The sequence below is a fragment of the Equus przewalskii genome, chromosome X, assembly GCF_037783145.1.
Source record: "Equus przewalskii isolate Varuska chromosome X, EquPr2, whole genome shotgun sequence".
Classification (NCBI taxonomy): domain Eukaryota; kingdom Metazoa; phylum Chordata; class Mammalia; order Perissodactyla; family Equidae; genus Equus; species Equus przewalskii.
This window is the reverse complement of record NC_091863.1, coordinates 43,064,108-43,076,768: the sequence shown is the minus strand read 5'-3', so window position 1 is coordinate 43,076,768 and position 12,661 is coordinate 43,064,108. Positions and strand designations below refer to the sequence as shown.

The 12,661-nt window shown below is 52.1% G+C and overlaps 1 protein-coding gene across 2 annotated transcripts in view; it reads right to left on the bottom strand.

The window, feature by feature from the left end:
- The window catches only part of FGD1 (FYVE, RhoGEF and PH domain containing 1), a 39,950-nt gene extending 31,179 nt beyond the window's left edge, over positions 1-8,771 (bottom strand). Inside the window, exon 1 of one of the 2 annotated variants that reach the window (XM_070605451.1) lies at positions 7,630-8,771. In XM_070605451.1, coding sequence (XP_070461552.1) covers positions 7,630-7,936 — 307 coding nt within the window. In that variant the 5' untranslated portion in view covers positions 7,937-8,771. The remainder of the gene's footprint in view (positions 1-7,629) is intronic. The other variant, XM_070605452.1, reaches the window with a different exon arrangement.
- Between the last annotated feature and the right edge of the window lie 3,890 nt (positions 8,772-12,661).

The following is a 12,661-nucleotide window of genomic DNA, read 5'->3' as shown; positions in this document are numbered from 1 at the left end:
GAGAGGTAAAGGGGCAGGGACAAAAAGGGCAGGCTAGAGCCATTTGTTGAACAATGTGCCATGCCCAGTGGGCTTTACCTGTGACATTTAACCCTTACAACAACCCTAGGAGGTGGGATGATAGCCCCATTTTATAGATGAGAAAACCAAGGCTCAGAGAAATGAGGTGACTTGTCCAAGGTCACATGAAGCTAGAAAGTGGCAAAGCTGGGTCTGGGGGGCTCTCACCACTGTCTGACCCTGCTAGAGACATGGGGCCCAAACAGAGATCCCTGAAGGAATTCTCTGGAGACAGAAGCAGTCAGGGAGACCTGGAGTCCGGGGCCCCTAAGAGAAGAACAGTGAAAGCATCTCACACCTTCCCTGCCCCCCTCCCTGCTGCCCCGGGGTGGGGGAGGGGGCCGTTTCTACACCTGGAATGCATTAGGCAGGGAGGCCTGCCCTAGGGGAGCCAGGAAGAAGCTGGAGGGGGAAAGGTGAAGGTGAAAGCGAAGGCGGTGGTATGGGCGGGTGGCTGCGGTGCGGGCCTAGCAGGCCCTGATGGAAAGGGCTTCTATGCCAGCTGCTGCTCCTTGGGGCCAGCCCTGCCAGTCCCGCCTTTCTCACTTTCTACAGGCGCCTTCCCTCCGTGACTTAACCCTTTCCCTGCAAGGGCCATGGGGAAGCACCACGGAGGGCTAAAAGCTGCCGGAAAGAGCCTTCCGTTGTTCCCTCTCTGGGCCTCAGCTACACACCTGTGCCCCTCACCCACCTGCTCTAAAGACATACATAGACACTCTGGGGCCCAGCTGGGCACAGCTGATGCCTACTGGGTGCTGCCACCTAGATGCCCCATCTTCAGGCTCCTCAGACTCAGTGCATCCTAAACCACACCCCTACCCTAGCCCCTAGTGGCTCCTCTTCCTGCCTTCCCCAGCCCAGGAATGGCACCTCTATCCACCCAGTTCCACAAGCCAGAGGCTGGGCTTCCTCCATGACTTCTCCCTCAACTCAAAACATCCAGCCAGATCCCAAGTCCTATAGATTTGACTTCTTAGTAGCTCTAGAATCCATATACTTTTTTTTTCCACTTCAGCCTCCTAACTGGTTTCCTTCCCATCCTCAGGGCTCTCTACAAAGCATTCTCCACGCCACAACCAGCTTGTGAAGACACAGTCCCCTTCAATTCCTGCAGCCCTGTGAAGGGCTCCCCTTGCCTCCAGCATGAACACCAAACTCCTGAGCACAGGGACAAGTAAGGCCCAGCTCACGAACACTTCCCTGCCCCCACACTCCAGCCACAATGGCCTCTTGTCTGTTCCTCGAAAGTGCTCTCTTCCGCCTGGGGCTTTGGCACAAGTCGTTCCTGTGGCCTGAACGGCTTTTCGGCTTCTCCTTTCCTCTGGACTCCTATTTATCCTTCAGGTCTCAACTCAAGTGTCCTCTTTTCCCTGCCTGCCCCCTCCTCATATGTTTTTGCAGCATCTACGCTTGGAATTACTTGTCATGTATGTCTTCCCTGCTAGAAAGGAGCTCCATAAGAACAGGGATTGTGCCTGCCTTGTTGCCCACCAAGCACCTTGCACTGGGCCAAGCACACAGCAGGTACTCAATAAACATTTGTTAAATAAACAAATGCCCTCCTTCCTCCCCTCTTCCTTATCTTATCGCCAAGTATTTATTGATGCCCTAGTATATGCCAGACAAATGTGATGACCAGGTTCACAAATGGGGAAACGAAGGCCCTGAGAGGGGAAGGGAAGTCTAGGGGCACAGTGAACCAATGGCAGAGCCAGGAGTGCTGAGGCTTCTTTGGTTACTGCCCTGCATCCTTGTTGCCAGCCCTGTGTGTGTTTTGAGGCACCTTTTGGAGATGTGATGCCTTCCAGGTCCAAGGAACTGGGTATTGGAGCCTTGAGAGGCTGGATTCACTTCTCCAAGGATGTCTGCTCTCTCCAGATGAGGGAATTTAACTCTGTGGGGCTGGCCAATAGCAGACGGTGCTTCCTGCCCTCATTCCAGACAGGTCCTAGCCCCACCCAGCCAGCGTCTGGCCAGCTCCACATCTGCCTAAGGCATTTAGGTGACTGGCCCCCAGAAAGCCATGGCTGGCATCTGTCTGGGGCACTGTTAGCTGCCACTCACCCTTGAGGGAGCAGGTAGCACCATCCGGGGCCCTCCCTCAGGGACAGAGGCACCTGAAAGAGATGAGGAATGGGAATGCCAATCTGCAACTTGGAAACATCAATTCTTTTTTCTTTTTTAAAGATTGGCACGTGAGCTAACAACTGTTGCCAATTTTTTTCTCCTCAAATCCCCCCAGTACATATTTGTATATTGTAGTTGTGGGTCCTTCTAGTTGTCGCTTGTGGGATGCCACCTCAGCATGGCCTGACAAGTGGTGCCATGTCCGCGCCCAGGGTCTGAACTAGCAAAACCCTGGGCCACCGAAGCAGAGCATGCAAACTTAACCACTCGGCCACGGGGCCGGCCCCAAGGAAACTTCAACTCTTTTAGTCTTGTCAGGGGAATCCTTTTCCCAGATACCCAGAGTCATTATATTTTGTTGTGTTTGCTTGGAAGGCCCCAGCTGACTAGGAACCAAATCTGGGTCTTTTCCCAGACACTCTCCTGGAATCTCAAACTGCTACTCTCCAAAATTCCCCACAAGAGCCCACTACCCCTCCTGTCATAAGCCCCCTCTTCTCCTTTATATGAGCAAACCATCCTACGGCCTCTTAGGGTGCCTTCAACAGGGAGAACATTGAGGGAGCCACAGGAATTTACTTTACTGGTGTTTGCTTTGCTTTTCAGGAGTACTCCCTCAATTCTTTGCAAAAGCCACTACCCTGGGTATATGTGAAATGGGTCTCAGCTTTATGTAAATATGCTTTAAAAACTTCTCCCCTGCCAACCAAAGGCATTTCTAAGGCAAAGTTTGAGCAGGTATTGAATAATCCAACTGAGCATGACTCTGCTGACCTCACTATCTATGTCTTCAAGGATGGGACTGGCCCCCAGAACCATGCACACTCTCCCCATGAGCCACTGTATGATCCAAGGCATGTGTTTGGTGGTGAGAACTCCCAAACATCTCCAGCCCAGACCTCTCTTCTGAGCTTTCCAACCCTACATCCAAATGCCTTCTGGCCACCTCCACCTGGATGTCTCCCTGGCCTCTCAAACTCAACACATCTCAAAAACAACTCAGTATTTTCCCCCAAACCTGCTCCTTCTCTTGCATGTAGATGGCTCCACCACCATCCACCATGTCACTGTAGTTGGTTTCAGAAAACAACCTAGGCTCATCCTGGACTTTTCCCTCTTCCACAGCCTCTACATCCAAGCCACTAGCAAGGCCTATTGGTGTCAGCACCTAAATTTCTCTCAGATCTTACCTTCTTCATCTGCCACCACTCTAACTCAAGCTACAATCACCTCTCGCTGGGATGACTGCAATCCCCACCTGCCTGTCTCCCTGCTCCCACTTTTGTGCCCCTACCACCCACTCTCCACATGTTGCTACAGGGATCTCTCAAACACCCACATCTAAGCACATCATTCTCCTGCTTAATAAACCCTTCAATGGTTCCCCTTTGCCCTCGGGATAAAGTCCTTCTGCCAGCCTTATCTCTCCACTCCTCCCAGTATCAGCCCCAGGCCCCAGGATGCCCCATGTATCAGTGCCTTTGCTCCCACTGAACTTCCTACCTGAACTGCCCTCCATGTTTGTCCTAGCTTTACAAACCTTGCTGACACCCCTCTAGAGTCCTTCCTTTGGGCCATGCCCTGTGCTGGGCACTGCTGATGCCAGAGTTTCCTCTGCTTAGTGTCCCAGAACTACAACTGCCTTCCAGTTTGAGCTGCCAAATGGCAGTCATTCACAAGAGCTGGGCATAGAGGGTAAACTGAGGTAGCTAGTGTTTATGTGTATGTGGGTGAAGGGTTGACTCATTCCCTTTAGCTTAGATCCCATGCCTCCCTTCCAGGTTGGGAGTGAGGGAGGGAGGCCCACATAAGGCCTTGAGGAGAGGACCTCAGAGGGAAGGAAGGCTGATACATTCTCTTGGCCCTAGTGATGATGAGACTTACTGAAGGACCATAGCTAAACTGCCTCTCTGAGCCTCTACTACCCCAATTAAAAAATGGCTCCCACTCTAGGCTGTGCATCAGAATGACCTGGGGAGCTTTGAAAATAGATTTCTGGGTTGCAACCCCAAGATTCTGGAGTGCTGAGGTAGAGTCTAGGAATCACATTTATTTTTCAAAGTCAAGGGATTCTGATGTTCACCCAGTTTGGGAAACCCAGAACCATACGGTGTCTAGGGGCCTTTCCAGCTCCAATTCTAACTCTTGGAGTCTCTGATGATGCCCCAGGATCCAAATCAGAAGGAACAAGTCCCTCTTGGTGCCCCCCTCGATTGGCTCAGTCTTCCACTACCCATGAAAAGGCTCTAACATCAGGTACAACTCTTTTGACTGAGCTAGAGTCAGTCCCCAAGTTACCCCCCACCTAGCATTTGGAAGGATATCAACCCTGAGGAATAAGGTAGGGTTCCCCTCAAATGTCTATGAGCAAACCTACACCTGGCAACTCCTTTCTGACTCTCAAAGCCCTCTCTGGCATTTCACTGGGTTATCTCAGTAACCCAATGAGGCCTTAGGTTTTACAAAGCTGGCAAATGGGCATAAAAACAGTCGCCCTTCCCCTCACCAAGAATCAGGGTAACCAAAAGAGAAAGCACTTTGAAGTAATATAGGGCTTTCACATGGATAAGATATAACTATTATTTTAAAAAGCACCCCCCCACTCCCAGGATGGGCCACTGGCCCCTAAGGATGGTGATTCAATAACGGCCTCAGCAGTCTGAGGGAGGAAGTAGGCAGGCACACAGAAATCTTAACATGTGGACTAAAATGTTTCAACCCTTTAATTGAAGCTCAGGACTCTCTCTCTCTCCCTCTCTTTCTCTCTCTCTCTCTCACACACACATACACACACACCCTACAACCACCAACTCTGCCTACTTTGGGCCAATTATAGGCAAGTCCTGTGGAGAGAGAAGCAAGTCACTTGTGCCTATCCCTGGGCTGGCTGGGCAGTGGGGGAGGCGGGCCTCTAACACTCCATGCTGCTGTGAATCACATGGCCCAGCGCCCGCCTTGCCAGGGCCTGAGTAATTCCTCCGCCTCCTCTTCAGAAGGTTTTCCTCTTATTTTTTTAGAAAATTTATTTCATTCTGCAGGCTTTGCAACCAGTACCTCATAGATTCCTCATGGCTTTCTCTAGATGAGGAAAGTGAGGCTCAGAGAAGGGAAGTCACTCACCCAGGGTCACACAGTAAGTCAGTTAGGAATGGTTGGATGGAAGGCCAGGTCCTTCCCTGACACACTTCTTATTCCCAATCCTCATTTTGGGGTAAAAAAAAAAAAAAAAGATACCCACCAGTTACAGAGGCAGAGACTTCATTGGGAAAAAGGATCCTGGGAACTTTGTGTTGCTTTTTGGGAGAGGAGGGGAGTGGTTCAGGATGGGTATTGTGATTGGTAATTTGGACAGATTGGTGGAGTGGGAAGACAACTCAAAATCACCACCGTGTATTGATCAGAGGCCAGAGACCAGTGGTCTAGACACCACCCAGCTACTGACTCCAAGAATAAGAGTATCTGGAGGGCAGGAATTCAGTTGTCCTTCTCTTAGACAATAACTACTGAGGGTCTACTATGTACTTCCTTAGTATCTGTTCAGGCATTTGTTCAACAAGGGTCTTTTGAGCACCCACTTTGTGCCAGGCACTGCACTAGCCACTGGGGATACAACAGTGAACAAAACAGAACAATCCCCTTGCCCTCACTGAGCTCACATTCTAGTGGAGGAAGACAAGCAATAAAGGAGTAGATACATACAATATAATTTCAGACTGTACTAAGTGCAAGGATGGAAGCACACTGGCAACTGCAAAGGAGGCTTACAAGTGGCCCTACCTAAAGAGCTCAGGAAGGTCTTTCGGAGGAGGTGACATCTGAGCTGAGACTTGAAAGATGAGGAACAAGCCAGGTGGAGAGCAGGGGGAAGAGCTGCCAGGAAGAGGGAAAGCAGATGCAAAGGCCCTGAGGTGGGAGTGCTTGTGGCATGTTTTGGGATCTGAAAGAAGGCACTGCAGTGAAGTGGGTGAGTAGCCTGCTCCACACAGTGTCTGTCAAGGGGAGTTTGGAAAGCCAGCTGGAGCAACATGCAGGGCAGGGCATCAAAGGCCTGTTGTCAGCTGGATATCTCCAGCCCACACCAAGGGAGCCCCTGAAAACTCCTGGAGTTTCCATGACTAGCCCAAGGTCACAACAGCAGCAAGGGGCACATCTTGTCTGCACTTTATGCTTCACTACTGATACCTGGTGCTGCACCACAGTCCCGAAGATCTGTGAAGCCTGGGATGTGAGCCCTGGGGGCCCCAGAGTCTCAACAGCTCCTCAGTGTTTCCCAGGGGAAGGCAGAGCAGACATGCACCGCTCTTCCTCTGTGGCTCCTGGGCTCAAGTCCCCATGAGGATGTCCCAAGATGGAGCAGGCCCTGCGAGACTCCTCAGACACTTAGGTCTGTGCAGTGCAAAGGCCTCTCCAGGCAGTGGTCTGTAGCCCCAGCCTAACCTAGAGCTGCTCCACCTCTGCAAATCCAAGTTTAAGTATCCTGATTTCGCCTCACAAGCAACCTTGTAGTCCTCCAGCTCTCCAGCTCTGCTACAACTGACTCCTGCCGCCCCTGACCTTTCTGCTGCCTCCCTACCTCCAGCTCGCCCCTACAGCTTGACCCTCAAGGCTAGAGGGGAGCCTCCAGCCCCAAGGTCTACCTCTTCCACCTTTCTCTCTCATCAGCACCTTCTACTCCCTCCTTCCCTTGTCCTCCTGCCACACACACCTGGCAAAACCCCAACCTTGGATCAATTCACCATTCCTTTTTTTTTTTTTTTCCACTCATACTCCAGAGCTACTGAACTGTACAGGAGAAAATCACATACGCAGAAGGCTTGGCATTACTTTCATGGTCTCCAACCTCAGTGTGGGGAAGCAGAGAGACCACAGACTTCGGACTCAAATAGATCTCGTTTTGAATCCTGGCTCCATACTAGATGTGTGATCTTGGGCAAGTTACTTAACTTCTCTGAGCCTCAGTTTCCTCCCCTACAAAATGGGGCTAATGATACCTAGTTCACAGGAGACTGCTGAAGATGAAATGAGAACTCATGTAAAGCACCCAGCCCATTGCCTGGCACAGTGTAGGGGCTTGGCAAATGGGAGACTCCTTTTCTCCTATTCCCCCAAACAAACCCGGGTTCCCCCAACCAAATATCCCTACTGCCTTGCAATCCTGCCCCTTTTTATTGGAGTGCTCCCTCTCCCATTAGCCTCAGCAGATAGAAGAGAAGGGGGTCGGAGCTGTTGAGGGGGCACAGGGGACAGAGAAGAGACGGAGGACAGAGGTTGAAAGGACTGGAGGAAGGACGAGAAGCAAGGGAAGGGGTTGGGGTTTGAGAAGACTCGAAGGGCCCGGGGTGAGCGGGCCGGCCCCGAGGTGGAGCTTAGAGCCCGAGAACAAGAACCCGCTCCCAGTACCAGGCCCGTGGCCCAGGCTCCCATGCTCTCTCGATCACTCACCAGGCCGGGGCTGCGAGCCCTCCAGGTGGTAGGAGAAGCGCAGGGCCCGGTGGTGCTGTGGACTGGGGCCGCAGGGCAAGACCCGGGGGCCTGGAGCAGCGCCCAGGCTGGCGTCCGAGGGTCCGGCAAACTGGGGATCCAGGGGGCCGCCGAAAGCCGAACCTGAGCCCCTGGGCACCGGTAGTCCGGGCTCCGAAGCTCCGGGGTCCGAGTTGGCACAGGCCGGTGGAGCGGCGCCTGGGGGGTTCGTGGTCGGGTGTTCGGACTCCGAAGGCCCGGCGCCCCCCGGGGCTCGGTGGCCATGCATGGTCCGGGCCTGGGCGCGGGGCCCGGGCTCCCCGCTTGGCTCCAGCTCTTGGGGCGGAGGCGCGGGCGGAGGAGGCCCGGCGCCCGGCGGAGCAGCGGCCTCAGGCTCGGGGGGCGGGGCTGCGGGCTCAGCCCCACTGCAGAGACTCGAGACCCCGGCCCGGGCCCAGGCCAGCAGCCGTGGCAGCGGCGGCAGTACCAGCAGCAGCCGCGGCCACCGCCGCTGCCGTGCCAGGCATCGCCGGCCCGGGCCCCGCACGGGGAGTGGGCTTGGCGGGGCCGGGGGCCCGCTGGGGAGCGCTGTCTATGCGGCAGCGGCTGGGTGAGGGTCGGGGGGCTGCTCTCGGCGCGGGCTCTCTGGTAAGCAGCGAACCACTTCCGTGGCCCGGAGCGAGCGGTCGGTCTGTTCGGAGTGCGGGGTCTCTTCTTTCTCCCCGAATGGGAATCGATTTGGGCTCTCTTGGCTGGTCGGAAAGGGTTCTTCCTCCCGCCGCAGCGGAGGCTGGGGGGCGGAGGGGAAGGGCGGGGAGGAGAAGGGAGGGAAAAGAGGGAGGAGAGGACGACGGTGGCGGGGGGCGCGCGCGTGTGCCGCGCGCTTGGGCTGCGGGGCTCGCCCTCAGCCAATCCCTCCGGACGATGCTCCGGCCGCGCGTGCAGAGGAATATCCTGGGCCCGGCTCCACCGTCCTCCTCAGCCTCGGCCTGGGTCTCCGCGGCAGCGGGCGGGAAGGATCCCAGGGAAGGGGGATGGGGAGGCGGGAGCTGTCGCTGAGGCAGCCGCAGCCACAGCGGCGCTGGGACCCAGTTACCCGGGCCCCGCTCCCTCGCCCGGGATTTGCGCTTGGCCACGCCCCCTCACTCGGGCCCGCCTCACTTCCCGCTGCGACCGCCCTCAAGGCCCTCCTCCTCCCCGGTAAAAATTCTCTTTGCCTGCCTTCCCCATCCCTCCCAGGTCCTACATAGGCAAGTTTCTGGGCTGAACCCCTCGAATCTGCCATTCTGTCCCATCTCAGGTCTTCCTCTCTCCTCCTGTCCTTCAATTTCTTTTCCAGAAGCCTTTCCACATGTTCCAGAGTTTCCCTACAACTTGGCTCACAGAGGACTTGTCTTTGATACTCTTCACTCTGCTCAGACCAGACTTCATGGTCCTTTTCTTCCCCACTCTCTTGCCAATAACCCAGTTCCCAGGATTGTCGCATCGGCCTGGCAACATCAAAACCTTGGATCAGTCCAATTGTCCGCCTTTTCCATACCTGTGCCCAGGCAGCTAAACACTGCTGGAGAAAACTATTCAACCTCACAGATTTGTGCCACTATAAACTCACAGTCTCCAGCTTGTACCAGGCCCTCAGTTCTGACACAGAACTCTGCTGTGTGTCCCTAGGCAGCTCTCTCTCCCATACTCCACAACAGCCATTTCAAACCTCCCTTCTCCTCACACCCCCAACTTCTCCATCTGCCCCCTAACCCTCAGCAGATGACCTCACCTCCTACTTCAGAGAGTAAACATAAGTCATGGAAAAGGAAGTTCTTGACTTCTTGCCACCAAACCTAGAGTCCCTCCCTTGCTCCTTCCCATCAGCATCTAAACACACTCAGTTCTCTTCCATCTAAAAACAAATTACCAGGGGCCGGCTCCGTGGCCGAGTGGTTAAGTTCTCGCGCTCCGCTGCCGTGGCCCAGGTTTCGGATCCTGGGCGCGGACATGGCACCGCTCGTGAGGCCGCATTGAGGGGGCGTCCCACATCCCACAACTAGAAGGACCTGCAACTAAGATATACAACTATGTACCGGGGGGTTTGGGAAATAAAGCAGGGGGAAAAAAAAAGATTGGCAACAGTTGTTAGCCCAGGTGCTAATCTTTATAAAACAAACAAACAAACAAACAAACAAACAAAAAACGCTGGGGCTGGCCCCGTGGCCCAGTAGTTAAGTTCGCGGGCTCCGCTGCAGGCGGCCCAGGGTTTCGTTGGTTCGAATCCTGGGTGCGGACATGGCACTGCTCATCAAACCACGCTGAGGCAGCGTCCCACATGCCACAACGAGAAGGACCCACAACGAAGAATACACAACTATGTACCAGGGGGCTTTGGGGAGAAAAAGGAAAAAAATAAAATCTTTGGGAAAAAAATAAAAACAAATTACCAGAAAGTCCCAGAAAGTCTCCCTCTTCAACCACCTCCCCTATCTTCTCTCTAGAAACTTCTCAAAAGTCATCTATACTTAACTGTCTTAATTTTCCCACTTACCACATATCTTTCAACCCACTCCAATCTGCCTCCACTACTTGCCTGATACTGCTCTCTCATCAAGGTCCCCCATGGCCTGTGCCATTAAATCCAATAGACTCTTTTCAGAGGTTATCCTGCTCGACTTCTTGGTAGCATTTGGCACTGGTGACCACTCCCTCCTCCTTAAATCACTTCCATGAATCCATGCTCTCACTTTCCTCCTATTTCCTTAGTAATTCCTTTTTAATTTCCAGGCCCCTCTTGTCCAACCGTTAAAGCTTGGTGCTCTTTGGGGCTTTGGCCTGAGCTCTGTTGTCTCCTCTATATTCTTTCCTTCAATTATCACATTCACCTCCATGGCTTCAATTATTATCCCTTTGCTGACGACTCCCAAATCGATACCTTAAGTCCAGATATTTCTCCTGACCCGTGCATTCAATTAGTTAGTAGACAGCTCTGAGTACCCCAGAAACACCTAAAACCTCAGCTTCTCCCCAACTCAAGCCATCCTCCTCCAAACCTCTTTGTCCCCTCTTTGTACATTAGCGAATGACCCCAGAAACCTGAGCAACAACCCTGACTCTTCCCTCTCCTCTACCCCCATGCAATCACCAAGTCTTGTCATTTTTACCTCCTGAATACCTCTCAAATTTATTTACACAGTCTCTTCATTTCTGCTGCCATTATCCTAGTCAAGGCCAGCATCATTTCTAACCTATGATACTGTCACAGCCTCCCTGTTTCAGTCTTGTTCCCTGGAATCTATTCTCTGCACTGTAGGCAGTGTGATCTTTTGAAAAGGTAAATCAAATTATATCACTCTCATGTTTAGAACCCCTCAAGGAATCCTCATTGGCTCAAAAGGAAACCTGCCTTCCTCAACAGGGAGGGTTAAGCTGGGCCCTTCATGATCTGGCCCCTGCCAGCCTGTCCAGACTCCATGTGAGTCAAAGCTGACATTTTTAGACTGTTCCTTAGTCTCTCTAGCCTCTGAGTCTTTGCATATGCTCTTGCCTCTGTGTGAAACTCTCTCCACATCTCCCCAATTTCACTTCATTTGTTCTTCAGATCTCCACTCATTTGATGAATGTCTTTTGAGCACACACTATGAGCCAGGCACCATGTGAGATACTAGTTATGCAGTAGTGAATAAGACACACACAAACAAGATGGCAGTGAGCAAACTCAGCCCTCAGAATTTACAGTTTGGTGCTGGGGAGGACGTGAAGTAAACACACACAAAATTACAACACATAAACACACATAATTACAAATTGTGATAATACTATAAAGGGACAGAACAGGGTGATAGGAAAGAGCATAACGGGTGGGAGCAATTTAGCCTGAAGGGTTAGGCAAGGCCTGATATTTAAGCTGAGGCATGAAGGAGTGGGAGTTAGCAGATGATGAGTGCAGGCAAAAGTATTCCAGGCAGGGGATACAGCAAGTGGGGAGGCCCTGGGGAGAAAGGGAAAGGGTATACTGCAAGAACTGCAGGAAAGTAAATGTGGCTGGAGCATACTTAGCTGAGGACAAGAGGGCTGGGATATGAGGTCGAAGAGGTAGGCATGAGCCAGATTATGCAGGACTTTATAGGCCATGATAAGGAGAATGGATTTTATTCTACAAGCAATGGAAAGGTATTGAAGCAGTACTTTTAAATGTGGGTCAAACTGCAGAAGGTACTGAAATTAATTTGAGAAAAGAACAGAAAATATCAGAATGTATCATGAGATCATGTAGGAAGAAGGGTAAATATGTTTCATGAAACTTTTGTTTCAGTTTGTATTATATGAACTGGATCATGATGAAGTAGTAGCTCTTTTGTAGATCCTTCATGTCCCCTAAATGCTGAAATACACTACATCGAAAGGTTTTAAGTTTGGGATTGACATGGTATAGTTAATGTTTTAAAAAGATTACTTTGGCTGCTGTGGATTGAATTACAGGTGGACAAGATTAGGAGCCTACTACAATCAGAGATGATGGTGAGTAGACTAAGGTGGTGGTGGTGGAGATGAAGAGAGGTAGACAGATTTAAGATATTTTTGGAGTTGAAAGGGCTTAGCGTTGTGGCTTGGGGGTGAGAGGGAGAGGGAGAAATCAAGGATGTCTCCCAGGGATCTGGTGATGTGGGGCCAGGTCAGTCATTGAGATGAGGAAGACAGAAAGAATAATGGGTTTTCAGGGGAAGGTCAAGAATTCAGTTCTACATGCCCTTGTGACAGCCAAGTGGAGAAGTCAAGCAGGTAGTGGTATATACATCCTAGGGGAGAGGTCTGGGTTTCAGATATAAATGAGTGCCGTCAATATAGAGATGGCATTAAAAGCCATGAGAGAAGAGGTCAGTCTGAAACAGAGAGGATCCTTGACTGAGCTCCAGGGAACTCCAACTTTAGAGGTTGGGTGAAGGAGCAGGAGGGGGCAAAGAGACTGAGAAAGAGGTAAAGAGATAGGGACATAACTAGAGGTGTGTCAGGGATGTTCAAGAGTGCT